Here is a 21,301-nt window from a genome sequence, read left to right on the forward strand (position 1 = left end):
GATGTTTTATAGATGGTATATTACACCTGATAGATTGGCTAAGCAAAATACTAACTGTTCTGATAAATGCTGGAAATGTAAGAGTAAAAGGGGCACATTTTATCATATGTGGTGGCTATGCGATGTTACAAAAAAGTTTTGGAAATGGGTCCATAGTTTGATGGAGAAGATACTAAGAGCAAAGATTCCATTTACTCCAGAGGTCTTGCTGTTGAATATATTTCCAAATGACTATGAAAAAGAGAATAGGTATTTGACTGTTTATATGACGACAGCTGCAAGAATTTTATATGCCAAATATTGGAAAACTATGGTGATACCAACAAAACAGGAGTTTGTGAATAAACTTTTTGAAACAGCAGAAAATGATAAACTGACTTTAGAAATGAGATTAAGCAAAGAGTGGACATTTCAAAAAACATGGAAAAAGTTTTATGATTGGTATAATGTAAGTACAATAGAAGATTAGGCAATTATGGCACAATGGACTTGAGAACACAGAAGACAGAAGAATGGAAAGTGATAGAGCGTTTCTATTAATTAAATAATTGGATATAAGCATATAATGTAACTGTACTCTTGGTATACATGTTATGTGTAGTAGAGTGTCTGTTTGTAGTGTGTAGATTTGTTTGTTGTAGATTATAAAAGAAAAATTAATAAAAGTGTACCCAAGGGACTTTAAAAAAAAAAAGAAATAAACAAACAAATAAATAATTGTAATCAAGTTACAGTAAATTTATATCACAGACTATTGTTATGTCTAAGAATTCCCTAAAATACGCAGTGGCTGTGGCTCACTTTATTAAATGTGATATTCTTCAATAACATCTCTGGCTGTTACCTGTTCAACCATCAAACTTGCTTGGTCTTCTGCACGTTCTGGGGACTTGTATAAAATGGTGTTTAAATTAAGTCGATGGAATGTCATTTTAAGATATTCACTATACTGCCCGTTGTTATCAAGATAGATGGCTTTTTGCAAATGTTCCATGGCAGCCTCAAATCTGTCTCCCTTTTCTTCAATGTGAGCAATTTCCATATGAATTTGACATCGTAATAGAACCAGCATGCTAAGAAACACAACCATAACCATTTTCAGTTTAAATGTTTTAAAACTTCTACACCTAGCTTTATATTCATGAAAGGCATAATACAATTAGGATTCCTCCATACTAGAATTTGCCTGGTAATGATGGAGTCATAGAGTTTAAATACTAGAACTGTTTATCAAAGAGTATTAGTGGTATAGGCTGCATTTTAGATATTATGAAAAACCACAATTCAACTGAGATTTGCTGCAATGGGCACATTTGTTTGCTTCTCCTCACTTTTCCTGATAAAGGTTTCCCAATTTAAGAAACCTACAGACAATCTCCAATTCCTGGTGATGTGTGAACTGCATTGGGGCAAACTAGAGTAAGGAGTGGGAGTGGCTAAAACAACATCACCACACTGGCATGACATCTCTAGGATTCACTGAAACTCTATGGTAAAATCATGGTGATGTGAAACGATATCATTTCTGGGTATATGAGGAAGTGATATCATGCCATTGGTGTGACACAACTTCCCAGGAATTTTTTCCACACCTGCCCCACCAAGTGGCAGTAGGAAAAGAACAGGGAGGCAGGGAGGTCTTCCTAAGTTGGAGTTTGTTTGCTCTCCCATTCTTTGGGTTGATTCCAATCTAGAATCATGGTTTGTGGGAACTGAACCAACTCCAGTTAACCTAGGAGCTTTCATTCAGACATTATGGTTTGTGGGAGACCAGAATCCTTAACTGCATGAAGGGAAGTTCATACACAGGTTACCTCATTCTGTAAAACAACACATGAGAGTGCATACAGTGCCCCAATTTACCTGTCAATCTTTTCCAGGATCTCAGCAATAGCAAGCAATGATTTTCGTACATGTTGTTGCAAGTTGTGTTGCAGCAATGGTAAACAGAGATTCCACTGAGTAGCACAGACTGCCTGAATAACATTTGAATCTTTAAGACGAATTGCACGAATCAAAATTAGATCCAGTTTCTGTATTACTTTTAGTTGAGCCTACAAGAATGAAAAATATATTTTACACTAATCATAGAAAGAATTTTTGGACCCAATCCACAGGGTACCACATAATTGGGATAATGTGTTCAGGTGGACTGTGAAAGGAACTGTGCTCCCTATTCATGGACAGTTCACTACAAGACAGAATTCCCAGTCTCTAGAAACTACCTTTGGAAATGCCACCCTCCTCTCTGCCCTCTGGTAGCTGGACCCCAAGTTCCAGCTAGAGCATTTTTCTAGTTTGCCTTTGACTATGTTTGATGCTTCAGAAAAAGGGATGGAGGAGGAGGCTATGAAGCGGTGCCAATTAAAGGAATACAAATTAAGGAACAAACATACCTCAACAACACTTTTAGAATAAGTTGTAATTTTATCCCCAAGTTTTTGAACTTCATAGTCACATTCCAAGCATTCTAATTCAATTTGTTTTCCTTGGTCCTAAATAACAGAAATAGAGTCACATTAATGAATGTAAATGACCACACTTCAGTTCTGATGCTCTCAAATGTTTTCATTCTTGAGTGCTTCATTTGTCATTCTAGGAACAAGGGGGTCACATGCAGTCTCACAGGTTTTATTCCACACATCAGCAAAAGTACCAGCATTAAGAAAAATGGCTGGGTTAGCAAAACAGGTGGACATTTTTATATTGCACAAGCACTCTAACCTAAAGCTGCATCACCGCAACCTTGACAACCATCTGATGCGTATGGACATCGCCCATTAACAGCTATGTGGGTGAGGAGACCTGCTGCCTTCACTAATGTGTAGTTACTCTGCTGTTACTTAACATGTATTTTAATACCATTTTGCTAAAGGAATAGGGCAAGTAGCTCAAGGATGGAATGGAAGCGCTTCCATTCCCAGGTCAGCCACCGATCAGCACCGAGGGCTCTGTGAAAAGACAGAGGTATGTGGAGTCATGACTGCATATAATAAACCATATTGTGGAAGAGATGTGATTTTCTTTGAAATAATAAACATTTTAATGGCCTGTTCACTAATCCAGCTCAAGATGCATGTAACAATTTGTTCTTGTGCACAGCATGAGCAGAGCATGACCACAACTTTCCCATCTTTAAAAATAGGGATCCCTCATTTAGGAGTAAATTTTTATATTTTCAAAGATGTACCCCCCTTACTTAGTATTTGCAATTCATGTTTCTGAGGAGCAGTGCATCTCATGATCTCTGATAATAATTAACATGAGAGATAGCTCTGGTTGGTCAATATATATTGTTTTCACTTTGGTACATATTGTTTCATGTAGAAAAGGAAGAAAATGTACTACAGTTAGGACAACTTCCTAAAAAACACAGCAGTGAAGAATGAACTAAGACTCACTTTAATCTTAAACTTCTGTAAATCAGATAGACATGAAAATGCTACAGGTACACAGCCTAATCTCAAAGAGAGACGAGCCAATTCCATCAGCAAAGAAAATCTGCAAAATCAGAAAGGAAAATAGAAACAATTAGGACATGAGAACTAGCATGGTGTAGTGCATAGAGTGATGGAGTATGATCTAGGAGGAGGAGGAGGAGATTGGATTTATGCCTCGCCTTTCACTACCCAAAAGAGTCTCAGAGTGGCTTACAATCTCCTTTCCCTTCCTCTCCCCACAACAGACACCCTGTGAGGTAGGTGGGACTGAGAGAGCTCTTTTGAGAACTGCTTGTGAGAGAACAGCTCTGAAAGAACGTGTAACTGACCCAAGATCACACCAGCAGCTGCATGTGGAGGAGTGGAGAATCAAACCTGGTTCTCCCAGATTAGAGTCCATGTTCCTAACCACTACTCCAAACTGGCTCTCACCCCGGTTCATGTCCCCACTCTTTCTGGGTAACCTTTGGCCTGTCACACTCTCTGAACTTACCTTACAGGGTGGTTGTACAGAGTTCTTTGGAGGAAAGGTGGGACAAAAATGTACTGGATGGATAGTGTATCTCTCCTTATATATAATTGAATAGTGGGTGCCAAAGTTCTAATTCTAAAATGCACTCCCTTAGTGTATGGCTGATGGCACTGCTCCTCAGCATATATCGCCACCAATCAGAAGGCAAAGCCCGGGTCCCACCCACACCACAACTGCTGCGACAACCTGGTCTTTTGCATATGGAAGCTGATTGGACTTCACTCCATTCCACACCTCAACCCCCCCCCCCCCGCAAGGCAGTTGGAATGTCAGTTGCATATGGAACCTGCTGTATTCTGGTGGTGTGCAGGTCTCAGGTTCATGTTTTAAAAGCAGACTGACACTGTTTGCCCAAAGCCAGAGCACTCTCCCAGAGCCTCTTTCTAGCTCCCGTTGTATTTATTTCCACAACGGGCCTTATTTCTAGTTAACTTAATATGTAAATAAAACAGAGAATACTTGAAATAAAATCTGGTATGCATGTTAGGGAGTCACCCCACCTCAGAATATGCTGATATCGGCCTGGCACAAGGAATTTTCTTGTGCTCCTCTCCATTCCAGCATATCTCTATGAGCATATACTTAACAGTGTATTTTTTTTAATGAAGGAACCAAAAGTCTTTGTAGTGCTGTATTTTTGTACTAGATTGAAAAGGTTATATCAGGTAAGAGGATGAAGTACAACAATTTGCAGAAGTTGTTTGGCAGACAATTTGTTTCACTGTGATTGCCAGACATTTAGAATTTATGTGGATTGTTCACATTTGGGGATTTCATTCCATAAAATGTAGAAAAATTATTTTTGCACAAATTGCAACCAGTTCTGCTGTCATTTTCAAATATATATCTTTAAAAGAAAAGGGCTTCTGGAGCAAGGAAAAATTCAGCAATGAGTATGTTTTTTAAAAAAATCTAAACACAAAAAAGGGCACGTTTTGTTTGCTATACAAACTTTCAGAATTGAAACTGAGATGCAGAATGATTTTTTTAATTTATAAAAATTCTGTGATACCTCTCCAGAGAACCTGGATGCTATAGTAATCATTAGAAAATAGCAGCCTGTTTTCTAACTTTATTAAAAGTTCCACTGATGGGAAATTTAGTCTGGATCCAACCCACGGATTAGAATATTTATCAGATTTAAAATGGCTGCTTTTAGGGTTGCCAAATAATTTTAACTCACCGGCGGGGGAGGCTCCGTCCCGTCCGGGAGCAGTCCGCATGTGCGCGCGCACGCAGCGCCGCGATGTCACCGGAAGTGACGTCAGACGCTACCGACGTTGGGGGTGTGGCTGAGCTCGTCGGGGGGGGAAACATATGGTTTTCCCCCCCAACGAGCTCGGCCACGTCCCCAACGTTGGCAACGTGGCTGCGTCACCTCCGGTGATGCAGCTTCGGGGGCAGGGTTCCCCCGAGCCCCAATTCTGGCGGGGCGGGAATCGGGGGCTCCGAAGCGGGGGGTTACCCGCCCCCCGGGCACATTTGGCAAGCCTAGCTGCTTTTCACTTTCATCAGTCAGTCAGTCAGTACCTTTACTGGCATAAATTAAAATCAAACAAATCCAGTATTTAAATATACAGAGTACTATCAAAACAATCTTCTCTTTAGAACTTTAATCTTATATTCCCTGATCCTCATAGCAATCAGAAGAAACCTCGCCACTGAGTGGGTAATAGGGAACACTGATTCGATAAGAGAAGGGAAACAAGCCTCACTATTGGGAGGCTATGCCTGTTATGCAAAACAGGGCTAATTAAGGCATCCCGTATTTTGACATAAAATTCACATTGAAGCAAAATATGAGCAATCGATTCTGGTTTCCTACTACTGCATGGGCAGATTCTTTCATGGTAAGATTCACAAATCTCCCATGAAGAACTGCTGATGGGAAGACATTGCATCATGCAAGCATAAAGGCACGGCGTAATCAAGCGGCTGTAAACTGTGTAAAATAGGCAGCTGGAAGTGTTATAGTAAACTGCAGAAGGGAACAAGTTTTACCTGCAAGAGACCAGAAGGTTTGTTTTTCAATGTTGAGGAGTCTCTGTTTCAGGGATCTAAATACTTGAAGTTCATCTAACATTAAAAAGGGAGTCCATGGATATATCAATTGACTGTATTTTTCTTGAGATTGAATGAAGCCAGTTAGATGAAAATTAATCTGACAGCATCAGGGAGATATAACTACTAAGCCCTGCCCTCTAATGGAGGTGTAGCCAAAATTTCAGTGTCAAAAGCCAAGCTTGTAAGAAGACCCTGCCCGGGCGCATGGCAACATAACTTACACAGTTTGGGACCCCAAGAATACATCACAAAAATATGGGCTGCTCAACATGTGAATTAAATGAGTTTATCCAGATAGGGATACCATACAGTAATTGGGATAAAACTTTGACATTGAAAACTCTCACAGCTGCAGGAACCAATTGGTTACCCTGTACATTAAAAAACCCTAGCGACTGTAGACAGACAACTTTTGACCGAATTTAATGCTTGTTTCCTCTGGGCTATTCAGTTGTTATACTGGAAAAGGACACCCAAGTAGGATGTAAAAGTAAGTAGGTTGTAAAAATAAGTAGGAGGTGCTTGAGACCTTTTTGAGTGTGGGATAATACAACAGCATCATCTGCATATGTCCTCCTCCTCTACACTTTCATCAATAAACATTAACAAATGACATATCCTCTACTAAAAAAATGTTGTTAGCAACACTTCTGAAACCATGCTGCACAATGCTATTGAGATCAATATCATTTCAAAAATTGATTTTACTATAGCTAAAACCAATGCAGCATAATATAAGCATAATGTTGTTAGCAACACTTCTGAAAACATGCTGCACAATGCTATTGGGATCAATATCATTTTAAAAATTGATTTTACTATAGCTAAAACCAATGCAGCATAATATAAACCTGCTGCAATAATCCTGGGTTTAAGAAAACATATATACTGCATTCATTGCTCAGAAACATTTCTTTCTTTCTTTCTTTCCCTGCTTTTTTCACTGAAACTCAAGGTGGATCACACAGTATAAAACAAAGCAATCAGATAGCGTGAAACTTCCAGTAAACAATGCAATAGGATTAGGATTATAAAAATAAGGGGGCGGGAACACAGAAAGAAAAAAGTATCAGACAGTCCTGAAGTGAGCGGGGCGCACAGTGGCATCGCACAGTCAAGGTGCAAGCCACCCAACATGTAGACACAATCCAGTGCAGCGTGGTCAGAGTCCAGTCCTAGGTCATACATGGAGTCAGCAGCAGGTTCAGGCCAAATCTGAGAGTCAAGGTCCAGATAGAGTCCAAGAGTCAGAATCACAATCCAGAGGCACAGACAGTGGCGGCAAGGTCAGGAGTAATTAGATGCATTGCTTCCACCACACCCCGTCTCTCCTTCTCTCTGCCCTTTATAGGAGAGATGCCTGTCTCACAGCTGGGTTGCATTATGCAGGGATGTGTGCTTTCCTCCTTGCTGCCTAGAGCCAGGTGTCTCTGGGCTGCTAATCACACACTCCGTCTTTTTCCTGCATCTCACGGCAGGCCCTCCTTCGTCTACATTCTAGCAGCTGGCTCTGGAGAGAAGGAGGTGAGGTGGGTGGTGGGGTGCTCACTGGTTCTGGACCATGGGCTGGAAAAGCTGGGGAGCTATTGTCAGCCTGTAAGCTGCTACTTGGCAGGGTTGGGGTAGCTTTCTGTAGCAGGTTGTCCTTAGCTACCTGAGAGCTGGGGGCCCCTTTGCCTGCCTGTTCTTCCTCAGAGGCCTCTGCCTCTTTGGAGCTGGCTGTGGCTGGCTGATCCACGACACAGACAAGATAAATGATAAACAATGCTGAAAATGGAATTACAAAAAGAGACAGAATTACAAAGTTTCCATCCAGCCTTCCCTCTTCAATGCAAGACCTGAGTTTAAAGCATTCTAGGTCCTGGGTTGGACAGTAGAATGTCTATGTAGTATGGTGACAGAGATCCAGTGTGATGTAGTAGTTACTGTGCTGGACTAGGAGCTTGGAGATTCAGGTTCACACTCCCACTCCACCATGGAAGTTTGCTGGGTGACCTTGGGCCTGTCACACACTCTTAGCCTATCGTACCTCACAGGTTTCTTGTGAGGATAAAACACACAGGAAAATTATGTAAACTACTTTGGACCCCATTGGGGAGAAAGGGCCTAAATGAAATAAATAAATAAAGGAAGACAGGGTAGAGAAAGAAGAAGCATGAAAATGCTGAATTCCAGGTACGTATAAAGGAGAAGAAGGAGCCCTCTTTAAGCACTGAGAGTGATAGTTCCCAAAAGGCAAATGATAACTAACAATTTGGCCCGACCATGATAAATAACAGTGAATTGATGTTTTTTAAAACGGATATGAACAGAGCTCCCAGAACTTTAACACATCAAACTTACTTTTCATTAGCACTTAGTTTCTTTCTATTCTCCTTCAAAAAGTCATATATATGAGTCAACTCTGCACCAGCGGCTTCTGGAATCTCATTGGCATCCAACTCTCTGCAAGTACATGGTACATGTAAATGTTTAACAAATTATGAAAAAAGTATCAACAGCTGAATGTGAATTCTGCCACATTTCTCCTCCATCAAGGTGATCTATAAGCAGAATAATTACACTTTTCTTTCTCTAGTCAGTGGGTCTACAATCTTACTGAGACTGAGGGAATGTTTGGAATTCTGAGGTAGTCGGCACCACTAAAAATGGCTGCCATGTGATGGCAATCACAAAATGGATGCCATGGGGTGCTGAGCCAATCACAAATTGTTGGGAAGTTTGACTTCAAGCATCCTCCTATGACGATAAAGGAGTGCTCCTGCAGACACAAAAGGCAATGCCTCTTAAATTCTTCAGAAGCATCTACTACTCCAAAAAGATGGAGGAAAGCCAGAAATATCTTTTTACTTTGGGGAAGAGATGCTTTGTTGAAGAAGCAAATGGGTGACAGGAGGCGGCCACACTGATGGCCAGGGGTCACACATTGGGGATCAATTCCTCTAGTTGTTAAGATATCTGGCCTTGTTAAGTGAAAAGATATAACTCATGCAAGAAAAAAAGTTTTCATAAGTGCGTATCAAATGAAGCTAAGGAAAGAGAAGGTATACGATTCTCTCTCCAGGTACATCAAGATTGCACTAAGTCATTACCTGCTCATCTTAGGAAGTATAGCAACTGAGTGTAAAACTATTCAAGTCATGCATGTAACTTCCCAGCCACCACTGTTGGATGCACATACAGTGGTAGATCAGGGAGAGAAAAATGGCTACAGTGGTATGTGGCAGTTCTTCTCTCTGTCTCTGAGTGTAGCCCGCGCTTGTGGGGTTGTTTTCCTTTCACTCTAGGCCCTTCAGATCCCAAACTATATCTAGAGATACAGAGGAGACTCAAGATATTAAAATACAATACTTACGCTTTAATTGTCTGGATTTTATAAATGATCATCAGATTGACCGAATCTTCAATATAATCTTTTAGATCTACAGGGTCTACTAGTTTGTGACGCACCTGCAAGTAAATACAATAGCTGTATCACTGCTTCAAGCACAGGCACATATCAGCTGACAGCAAGATAACTATGGTCGAAATCCTTTATAAAAGTTCCCTAGAGTTTTTAATTCATGGAGACCGATGTTGTATGCCATTGCCTGACTTTCTGTAGATTATGTACAGGTGAACCTTCAAAACAGGAGATATAAACATCAGGCAAACTAGCCTCAGTAGTCACACCCATATGAATACAGGGGATTCCAAGCATACATAGCACACCCCTGCTTTCATTGGTTTCTGAATAGGGAATAGCCCCCTCCACTGTGGCAAACAAGCAAGTTAATGCAAATATCAACATTTATCAAATAATCTATGTTAAACTGCTATGTATTCTCTTTCACAATGGAAATGCAACAATTTAAACATTCTACTTCTTTGTCTATTCCAAAATGAATTTTTACATTTTTAACAGAGATATTCCATCATACATAGAATTTCCTCTTTGCTTGCCTACATCTATCTCCCAGTTTCACAGTCACATGATCTGCAGGAGTACTAGAGCACTCATCTCGCAGGCTTCTCACATCAGATAGCACTGAACAAGTTTATCAATATACTTAAGTTCTCAACATAGCCCCATCTATGGATACTTAAATCTGAAGCTATGGCTAAACAAGACAGATCTTTCTAGAACCCTGAGAACAATCTGAAATCTTAAGAAAAGAAACCATTGGGGAGTTAACCCCTTCAAATGATAACAAGAGCACCTATAACTTCTAAGATAACAGGAGCACCTATAGCTTTAAGAAATGAATGCCTTCAGTGGCCATTGCTCGGCAATCATAACAGTATTGCCAGCTGATTCCAGCCTTGTTTTCTCCCAGTAAAAGACAGGGTGGAGGAGCAGGGCCCTTTCCAGGGTTGTTCTGGTTTTTGAGAGAGGGCTCAGTGGGGCCAAGCCCAGCAGCAACCACCAGGCTACCATCCAACTTAGATAACTCATCCAGGCCTGGCTGCTGGCTACTATTCACCAGCAGATATCCCAGAAAGCCAGTGTGGTATAGTGGTTAGGATCTGAGGGAGCCAGGTTGCCGTGAAAGCTCACTGGGAGACCTTAGGCCAGTCACTTATTCTCAGCCTAAACTACCTCATAGGTTGCTTGTGAAGATAAAATGGAGGAGAGGAGAATGAAGTAATGTGGAGAAAGGCAAGATATAAATGAAGTAAATAAATAATAAAAATAGCTGAAGACAGGAGCCTATGGTTGGTGGGTGGAAAGGAGAGAAGGAAGCAGGATATTGGCACTGCTAGGAGACGGGAAAGAGAGGAAATAGTATAGCAAGGGGATACAGGGGAAAGTGAGGTATCCCCTGCAAATCCTTGTTGGTTCCCCACCACACAGCTAGGCATAGCCCTGTGGAAAGGCTGCCAGAGGAGGGAAGAAGGGTAAGCTGAAGACAGAGAGCATATAAAGGTAGGTTAGTTGGTGGATGGGAATGAGGAAAAGAAGCAGGAAGAGAGGAGAGGCTATGGGGGCTTCAAGGGAAGGGAAAGAGGAGGTAGTGGGACAGGAAGAAATGAGAACCCTCCACAAGACCTTGCAGGCTTCCCTGCTTGCAATTTATATTTAATGTTTAGTATTTATGAATACATAGCATTAATGAACAACAGGATGTATTTCTAGGTAAAAATTTGCAATTGACTTTTCTCCCAGCTCACCTATTCCTCCATCTGACTCCTGGCCTCGCAACTCACCTGAGAGGAAGTCATGACCCATTTTGAGGTCCTAACCCATTGTTTGAAAGCCACTGTATTAGGTGATTGTTAAAGAAATGATTAGTGGAACATATCAGACACACAGCTCCACAGGAATCGGCATTATACTTTACGCTCCACAGGAATCGGCATTATACTTTAAGACTACAGTGAGGCAACTTTTCTCAAAGTACTTTTGAGCAGCATATAATACATGACCTAGTTTTCTTTCCTCTTACAGCTTTATTAATATTACAGCTGTGGGAAGTCCAGTACATTTTTCATTATGTGAGATGTTATGCAAGATATATTCCCCATTATTCTAGGAAGGGTCATATGGAAAGAAGCAAAATAAGACAGAAAATGAAATATAATAGGAGAGCTATCACGCAAATGTACAAGAACCTGTTGTACATGTACATATTTGATATTTCTGCAATACTCTCACTTATGACTGCATTACACAGGGTTTATTTCTGAGAATTAAAATCTATTTTTCCTATGGGCTTGAAATGAAGAAGTATTTAGTTGGTTGTATTCATTACCTTTATGTAATCGATATAATAAGCAAAAGATGTACAAGACAGACTATAATAGAATTCTACAGTGCTGGTTTACTTTAATCTGTACAGTTCTAAAATGCTTTATAGAAAGGCAGGTAATCCAAGCTGCCTGGTACAGTCCCTTGAGTTTAAAAATGGTATTTTGGTAAAAGACAAATAGAATTCTGAATTAGTACTGCAGGATGAAAAATGGCCTAAAATGTTACAATTTACAGCTATCAGCTCAATTATTAAATTAACCTGGCTTTTAGGAATTCTGTCTTGTTCATCAAAACAGTCGGCAACAGCTACTTCATTCTAAGAAATTGTAGTTTCCTACCATCTGTGTGTGGAAGGCACACTTTTCTCATGCCCCTCCCCCAATACCTACAGCTCCCTCAAACCCTGGAATGATCACTCCCATGGTTGCAAGATCTGTTCAGAATACCCTGGTCAGCACACTTATATCTCAGAAGGTTCCTCCACCCTTAAAGCTGTGCTGGCATAACATAACCATGAAGTTGCAACAACGTAATGCTGATGGAAACCTCATATTAAGTGGAGGAAACACAGACCACAAACACATTACTGGGTGACTCCAAGCCATTCTAACTATTGCTACCTTTCTTACATTGCAGGATCAGAGTCTTGTCGAGCAGTCCAAAAAGAAACTACAGAGTTCCAAGGCAACAGTGACTACAGTATGTCCACCAACAGGTGACTCTCACTTTTGTGGGAACCCACAAGGGAGGAGAGAGATCCAAGAACCGGAAGAGCATGTTAGTGGTGCCAGTTTTTTGACCATGTGCAGAATGCTTCAACTTGTGATTGTTCTTATTACTATTATTAATCACCGTCCTTGTGTCTCCTTTGGTTCTTTCCAGGCAACTGTCTAACAAAGGCAGAGGATAGGATGCATCCCATTCACAGTGAAGTGCCAACCATCTGTTCAGCTTACAGTATAATCAACCGTGTGTATCTAGCTGCTTTGTTGTGGGCTTCCAGCTGTCTCGTTTTAGCCTGGCCCCTGCACCATCGCAGGCAGTTGTTTGAACAGCACAGCTGTATCTATTAGCAACACTGCAGTAAGAGGTACAGCTCAGCGTGTGATTCTGCTTTCTGTCAGTACAACTTCCAAAGTCACAGAAGCCTTGCTAGATCAAGAGTGCTGGTAACCTAATTTATCTGACCCTTACTCATCCGACTTTCATTCATCTGACTTGTATTCTCCCACTATCAATGTCTCCTGCCAGCAGCTGAAGACTTTATTGTTTCATCTGGAATAACTTCAATAATGACCTCCTCTCTGGTTCTGATGCTATATATGTGTGTGTGTGTATCAAATTATTTTATAATTGTAAATGTTTTTAATTGAAATGTTTCAATGTTCTCGTTTGCTGTCTTTGGGGGCCTGATAGGGTGGAAAGGCAGCATAAGAATGTTCTATTTTTTTTAAATTTAAGAATTCAGAACTCTATTCCTAATGTTGCTAATTAATATTTGGATAGTTTTAGAGCTATGTCTGTTTTAATGGCAATAAGAAGATAGGGATCAATCTCCATCCCATGCTCATTACTAACTTCAGCAGTCTTCAGCATGGGACTCACACTGTGATTCAGCTGAAAGTGTCCTCCAACATCGGCACAGTTGCGTTCTAGCAAGGAGGAGGGGTAAAAGCAACCACACAGTCTAAATGAAGAGGAGGGAACATGAAGAACAAGGGTTGTTGCAATGAATAGCTGCAGGTCACAGTCATTAGCCTCATGCAGCAGAGAGATGGCTAAATGGTAAATAGTTAAAGCAAAATGATTGGAGGCTGGCCTGGGCCAATCAGTATGAGCATCTCATCCCTGCTGATTTGGCTTCATTTTAGCTATGCTGATTCCATCCAAGGAGTGGAGCTCCACTCCAGCAAGAGGCAGAAACAGTGAGCTAATTCCTTTCCCCCTCCTCACTACAGCCATTCATCCAGCACTGCTGTTAGTGTATGTGAGTCCCTTCACCCAGGTATTAAATTTCCCATGGTAGGAAAGAACTCCAGAGGAGAGGGAAAGGTAGGGAAGATCCTGGACCATCAGCTCTTTCCACTGGCAATTCACAGAATCCAACCCATGGTATTTTAATGGTCTTTAGTGTCACATAGCCCAATGCAGTATTCAAATCACCTTGGTATACCTTTGATTTTATTTCTCATCTTATGGGTATTTTATGACCCATTTTTTACTTTCCTTGCAGCAACTTACCATTTTGTTATGAGATATAAATCACCTATATTGATCAGAAATGGTTTTAGGTAAGATCGGTGCTGCAAAGGACATTGGACTACAATAGAGTTCTAATCAAGATCCTTGTAAACGAATGGGCTTAGAAGGGTGTCACTGTTTAGGATCGCAACATAAAATGCTTTCAGCATCAAGGTGAAGATCTAATTCCTAAACAGTTCTTACAAAGTATTCAAAAGTTACCATTAGTGAAAGTATTGTTTTATATCTCTCTGGAACATTTTGTTTAATGAATTCTTCCGCAGTAGACAAAAATGTCTTGGCATCCTCAAATCTGGAAGCATCCAGGAAACATTCCAGCAACTCTCTGTAAGGCAAATGAAAACACAGCATTTTGCAAGATTGCTATACATTACAAATACTATTAAACCATTACATACCGCATTCAAAAATTACACGAGCAACCTTATTTTATTAAAATACTTTTATCAAAGCTGTGCATAGAACCAGAGACATTTTTTGCTTAGCTAATAAGATATTGTTTTGTTTGCATTTCATGATCTAAAATTTAGGGCTACAACCAGGTTTGCTAGCTGGTGGCTGGAACCTAGCAGGAGATTGGAGAGGTGGAGACATGGCAGGTAGCATTTAGCAACCCTATGATGTCACTTCTGGGACAAACCTGGAAGTGACATCATCACATCATGGCAATGCTCTAGAATACAGTGGAAACACTACGGTTTTATGACAGTTTCCAGGGAATCCTAAAGTGTCATGGTGATGTGAGGATATCACTTCAGGGTTCACCCAGTGACATCGCTGCATTGCCAACTGCAATTCCTCCTCCTGCCAACCTATCAAATGATGGTGGGGGCAAGGGCTGTCAGCATAAGGTCTCCTGCTTGGCAGCCCTAGATGTAACCCAATTAAAGAAAGTTCAGGCTGCAATCCTACCCACACTTAAACAGAAGCAAATTCTCTTGGTTCTCATGGGACTTATTGTGAAGTAAACATTCATGGATTTGAGCAGCTAAAATGTTCTAAAAAACTGAGCAATGACTTAACAGCGGTCAGCTGGTGCAAATATCCCTATAGGGCAAAGTGTTCAAGTAGGTGGAGGCTTTGCAATTCCAAACGTATTTCAAGGAAACAGATAATCTAGACACATTTCAGTTGGCTTTAAATCTGGCTTTCAGAACTCTGGTTGCCTTACTGAATGATGGATGACCTTTGCTGGGACAGAAACAGAGGAAGTGTGATCCTGTTGACATTAAAGAGAATGGAAGCAAGAAAGAAGCAAACAGTAATAGAACAGAAAGGATGAGAATGAAGCAAGCAGAAGCGTCTTCAGGCCTCACCCTGGCCACTGCCCCCACAGCCGGAATAACGAGACGGACAACAGTTTGGATCAAAACAAGGGCCACTTTATTAACTATATACAATTTATTAACAGCAACCGGCAAGGGAGCACTTCCTAGGTAGCGGAACAGACAAGGCAGGTGTCAGGCTGGGCCATTAATCTGGCTTGCGACCAGCAGCCCAGCCACAGGTAGCCTCCTGGGAGCGCCTACCCCTGAAACCTTACAGCTTGCAGAGAGGAGCTTACCCAAGAGGCTCCCAGAGGGGATCCTCGTTCAGCACCCAGGGCCTTAATAGCCCGCCGGCCGTTCCTGAAGACCCCCCCCCCGTTTCCAAAACACGGGACGGCTTTTAAGGTGCTCACCATTTTCCGCTTCCTTATCTCTGCCCTATTCTGCCAAAGTGACCAACCTATTTAAACAGCCACGCCCCTACCCGTTGTTCCACTGTTCCAGTGTAAGGTAGGCGAAAACACTACCACCCCATTGCCAATCTTGGGTAATAGCGAAAAATTCCTACCTGGCTCCCATGGGCGACCAGCCTCAGCCTACACTAGAAAAAAAACAGGACGGGCGGGCAGGCACGAGACAGCAACTGGCCTAGGGCGGGAGCAGAGCAGAGCCTAGCAAGGCTGGCTCCGCCCACCCCATGTCCCAGCACTCTGTACTGGGACGCTGTTGCCATCCCGCCTTCCCTGCGGCGGCAAACCAGCCCCTGGCCGCCATTGCCTTCGGCGGCGACCAGGAACTCCCATCTTCAAACTCTCATCAGTTATATCTCATTCAGAACTGAGTTGGTTCTGTTCTTGCATAGTGGCAGTACTGTTCCAAATATGCATACTGCCACTATGCCAGAACAGAACCAACTTGTGCTTTGCTAGTTTTTAAGTTCCATAAATCTGGTTATAATATTGATGATGTGAAGTTTGAAATGTAACATTTGTTGTAGGGATTCTAATGGAGAAGACTGTAGTGAAAGAATGAAGTGAGACATACGCACTGTCCCCCCCCCCCCACTGAAGGACCTCCCCCCTGCCCCCCCCCCCCACTGAAGGACCTCTCTGTAGACCACACTGGTGGCTCTGCCCTCAGGTGCTAGGATCACCAAGCTGCTTAGTGAGCTCACTCTGGAGCAGGACACATAGAACTGTCCATGTGAGAAGCAGTAGTCTGTTAAGTCAATTCCTGCCACCTTCAGTGTCTGGCCTTTGGACTTGTTGATGGTCATAGCAAAGCAGACCTTAAGGGGGAACCGCAGCCTCTTGAACTCAAAGGGGTTTTGCTGATGGTATGAGTGGTATGAGCACCAACTCTCCCCAAGCACTGCCAGTGTGTAGTGTGGCCTCAATGATGTTCCTGTGCAGGGCCTTCACTTGCAATTTGGTGCCATTACAGAGTTTGGGTGGGTTGAAGTTCCTCAGCAGCAGCACTGGAGCCCCCAGGGAAGCCAGGAGGGTTGAGGGTAGTAGACCATGTCATCCATTTGCACCATTGAGTCCACAGATCTGTACTCCATTTCTGCCCCCTCGAAGGAGTTAAGTAGATTTTCATTAATGATGGTAGCCCTATTGTTCATGGGGGTATGCTTGTACGGGTTGTCCATGGACTTTTCCATAATACTGGCAATATCAGGGTAGATCCTGGCTGTTAGTTCTGGTAGGGTCCTCACTACTGAGGCCAGGCATGAAGGGATGTGTTTTTACCTCAGAACATTGAGATCCACAGCTGAGCAATCAAAAGCAGGTGGGTGCAAGCAGGCAGATTTTACCTCAGAATTCTGAGCTACACAGTTGACTGATCAGGGAGGGGAGGCAAGGAGCAGCAGCCTGCCAGGCACATGGAAAACAATTGGGGGAACACATTTTACCCCCTTTTTACCCCCTTAGGAGTTGTGTTTCTCAGAAATCTCTTTGTAGTGGGGGTTGACATCTTAGTAGGAATGCACTCCCGTCATTTTGGGTTTCTTGGTGCAGGGGTTTGGCCTGGACATTGAATTGGGGGTGGTGGTGCAGGGAATACTTTTATTTCTTTCTTTTTTACTAAAATGCTTCTCATTTCTGTTACATTAAGAAGTGGGACATAACTACGTATTCAAAACAGCATCTGAGCAATCAGATATTAAGCAAGTTCATATGAACCAATTTTCTAGACCACACACTGTGAGAAGTTAAATAACCAAATAAAGGAAACCACTTTTATACAAATTTGGGGTATATTTTCATAGTGGGTGTGAGTGTGGCTAAAGCCACTGGAGAGGCTGGGCCAACAGCCTTGCTAAGGTGACCCTGCTGGGGCAACCTCTCTGATGGATTAAAGTATCCTGGCCCTGCTCCTACACCTGACAAATACTCGCCTGTCTGGTGTAAGGGGGAGGGATTTTGGTTAAAGGCATTTGGGAGGCTGGGCCACCAGCAGTGCTAAGGCAATCCTCCCCAATGGCTTTAAGGACTCCATGCCCCTTTCAACCCTTGACAGACAGTTGTCTATCAGGTCTAGGAAGGGTAGCGTGTCTGGAGGCATCGGGGAGGCTGGGCCAGCAGGATTGCTAAGGCAATGCTGCTTGGGCAGCCTCCCCGATGGCTTTAAATCTTCTGCACTTGCTCCTGCACCAGACAGACAGCCGCCTGTGTGGTGTAAGAGGGGGAGGGGTATTGCAAGCCATTGTGGAGGCTGGGCTGGCACGATCGCTAAGGTGTTACTGCTGGGGCAGGCTCCCTGATGGCTTTAAGCACCCTGCACCCACTGTTGCACCTGACAGACAGCCACCTGTCATGTTTATGAGGTGGGGGGAGCGTGTTTGAAGCCATTGGAGAGGCTGTACCAGCAGCATTGCTACACCTCACAGGTGGTTGGCCATTCCTGATTTCCTCAACTGTCATTAGCTCTCTGCAGCCTCCTGTAACTGTGTTGTTGTTTTTTACCTCAGAACACTGAGCTCTGCAATTGACCAATCAGAGAATGGGAGGCGCAAGGAGGCAGCAGCCTGGCAGCCATATAGAAAGCAATGGGGGGAGCACAATTTACCCCTTTTGACCCCCTTCTTAGCGAGCATCTACTTCATGGCAGGAGTGCTCTCCCCGAATTTCATGTTTCTAGGTCCAGGGGTTTGGCCTGGGCATCAGTGAGGAGACTCTCTTTTTTATATATATAGATGAACCAGTTCTATGAATTTTCTTTTCTGGAAGCGTGGCTAAAGCCACATCAGCTTATGTAATAAGATGTCATGTTTATGAGAAAACAAAATGAAAGCACCAATCTCCTTTCATAGATTTGTACTCAGACTGTCAGATATACATTTCAGATCATTCTAAAATGAATGGAAAAGCTGAATGGGAAAAAGGTGCCCCAAAAGATGCCGTGTACCGATCGCACCACAGCATTCCATTTTCCAAGGCAGGAACAGTGTAATAGACATGGCAGGCAAGACCAATGGGAGTCATGAGTCGAGGAGGCCAAGCCAAGTGTCCATCACTGGCAGGGGGTGAAGAGGGGTGGGCCACAGGAGCAACGTTCCTTCTGTGGCGCACACACACCCTTAAAGAGACCAGCTCCTGTAAAAAGCCCCGGCCACCTGTCAGTGGGGAGGAGGGGCATCAGCTGTCAGCCTCACCAGTATGTCATGGTGGCGCTCTGCACACAGAGCACACAAGGCTCCAGAGGGCGATGACAGACAAGAGCATAGATGTGAGAGTGCCCTCCGCTCACTGCCAGCTGCAGTGGCCAGACAGGCACCCACACCATTGAGGACATCCCTATGACAACCTGTGTGCCACCCCTGCTGGAGGCACAGTAAGAGGAGGGGCGGGGTGCTTGGGCCCCTGGAGAAACTCAGACAGATCCCCCAGCAGCCTTTTTATGAGCCCCTATCCCTCACCCACATCCCTCACTAATACAAGAAGCTCCTCCAGGTGCCTGGCAGCTGCTGTTACAGATGCTGCCAACCCCTCCATCCATTGCTGCCTCCTGGAAAAGTCTTCCTGCCACTCACGACAGCTCTCCAGCGGCTCCCACTGTGTTGTTGCCCACATGGAGGAAAGGGTGAGCAGGATGGGCTGGGGACCAGGCAAGGGGCCAGGATCCCCTCCCTCCTCTGGGGCACCAGCAGCTGCCCTGCCCGTCACCCCTGCCCCTCTCTGTTTGCCAGGGCAGGGCCACTGCCATTCAAAGATGTCAAGTCCACCATCTATGTCGCCGCCTCCTTCTCCTCACAGGACCATGGAGGCTGTCATTGCTGTGCAAGCAGCCTACTGTACAGCTGTCACAGTGGCAACCCTCCCTTGGTATCTGCCTCACACAGGCCTTGATGCACCTAACCACCTGTGTGCGGCATCCATCTATGTCTGGGAGCCCACTGATTGCCACCATGGCTCCCAGGTTCAGGAGGGGGTGACACCATGTCAACTGTGGCTCAGTGCCACTGTGGTAGGGTCAGGAGAGGGATGCAGGTCAGGGAGCCTTGTTTACCTATTCACACCCGGTTTCCCCTTCAGCTCCTGGTGGAGGGCCTGCTGTACTGTAGCAGAGTGAAAACTGGAAGAGATCAGCCACCAGGTATGGACTTTGCTCTCCCTGTGGTATAGTCCTCCCAAATGCTCACCCAGCGGTGCTAGGTGCCCTGTCTGTGTTGTGCCTGCCATCAGGGCTTGCTCTAAGTCCACATAGCAAGGAGCTGTCAGACAGCTTTCCATGCTGCATGCCCTACCTCTGGAAATCTGGGGCAACCTCTTGGAATCATTAGTACGGTGCAGGGGTTGTGACTGGGTCCCAAGGAGAGGTGCGGCCAGAGCCGGGGAGTGTACTGTTTGGGTGCACACCAATTTGGTATCCTGAGTTGCTTGGGGTCCTGTGGGTGTGGCTGCAGCTGTGTATGGGAGAGTGAATTTGAAGTTACCATGGCTGTCAATGGACTATGATGTCATTTTTGCCAATGTAACTTTGTGCTTGCTTGGGGGGGGGGGTCCCACACTGAAAACACTCGGGAAGCCACCTACCTGCTGCCATGTCCCCTGGAACACCCACATCTATACCTGCAGCGGGGTTTGTGCCGTTGCTCCGCCAGTGTGTGGCTGCGGCGCTCCTGTGCCAGTGGGACTCAGTGGCGCCGTGCTGCTAGTGCCCTGAGCTAGCATAAACTGCCTTTACTCCAGCGTGACTCCAAGTTTTGCCAGCATAGGGGTCAGTTGGCTCCCTGTTCCAATTTGCCCCCTCCCAGTACTGCTCTGTTAGTCTAGGAAGAGCTATCATTAACATCAGACAAAAACCTGACATCATCCTGATCTTCCCATCAACACCACAGCCTCCAGCTGCTTCATTTGAAAGAGTAATCTGACTGGCAACAAAAGAGCAACATGTCTGATCTGTTTAGGTCAATGAAAGAAAAACTATCCAGGGTGACGCTGGCATCTCTGCCAGAGCACAGCAGGTGTGCGTCAAGGAGAAAAGTAAGAAGGATGAACAAGTTGCTACAGACTGATTAGGAATGTGGGAAAACAAGAAAAGCAGACAGAAATCAGTTTGCAGTTGGAAAATGCATAGTGTATGTCTGCAAGAAACTGTTTTTAGTGATTAATTTATAATTATTGTTTTAACATTGCTGTTACCCACCCTGAGCCTTACTGTGCAGGGGAGGGCAGGCTATAAATCCAATAAAATAAATAAATAAATATAGTAAACTTCTTTAATTGCCAGTGAAACCTGTCAAAATATCAGTGCAATCCAAATTTATACCAGTTCAAGCCCATTTATTCCAATGGTCTTACTGGTGTCATTCTGCATAGCACTGCACTGAAAAAGAAGTAAGTAACTGGCATGCGGGGGGGGGGGGCGGAATAAGACAGGAGGCAGTGCTATTATTTAGCCCGAGATCAACTGCTCCTAGATTAGTAATTTACAAGGGGGGACCCGCGATACTCGCGGGGGGGGGGGGCAGGGGGGGGAGCAGCAGGAGGAGGGGAGG

General features: G+C 43.8%; 1 protein-coding gene across 1 annotated transcript in view; it reads right to left on the reverse strand.

Annotated features, from left to right (window-relative positions):
• The window catches only part of CFAP46 (cilia and flagella associated protein 46), a 139,040-nt gene that overhangs the window by 110,453 nt on the left and 7,286 nt on the right, over positions 1-21,301 (reverse strand). The window contains 7 exon segments of the mRNA XM_015426887.1: positions 845-1,073; positions 1,864-2,054; positions 2,397-2,495; positions 3,402-3,501; positions 8,380-8,481; positions 9,392-9,486; positions 14,231-14,354. Of these exon segments, the coding sequence (XP_015282373.1) occupies positions 845-1,073; positions 1,864-2,054; positions 2,397-2,495; positions 3,402-3,501; positions 8,380-8,481; positions 9,392-9,486; positions 14,231-14,354 (940 nt within the window).

This window comes from Gekko japonicus, unplaced genomic scaffold, assembly GCF_001447785.1.
Source record: "Gekko japonicus isolate JY-2015 unplaced genomic scaffold, Gekko_japonicus_V1.1 scaffold35, whole genome shotgun sequence".
NCBI lineage: Eukaryota > Metazoa > Chordata > Lepidosauria > Squamata > Gekkonidae > Gekko > Gekko japonicus.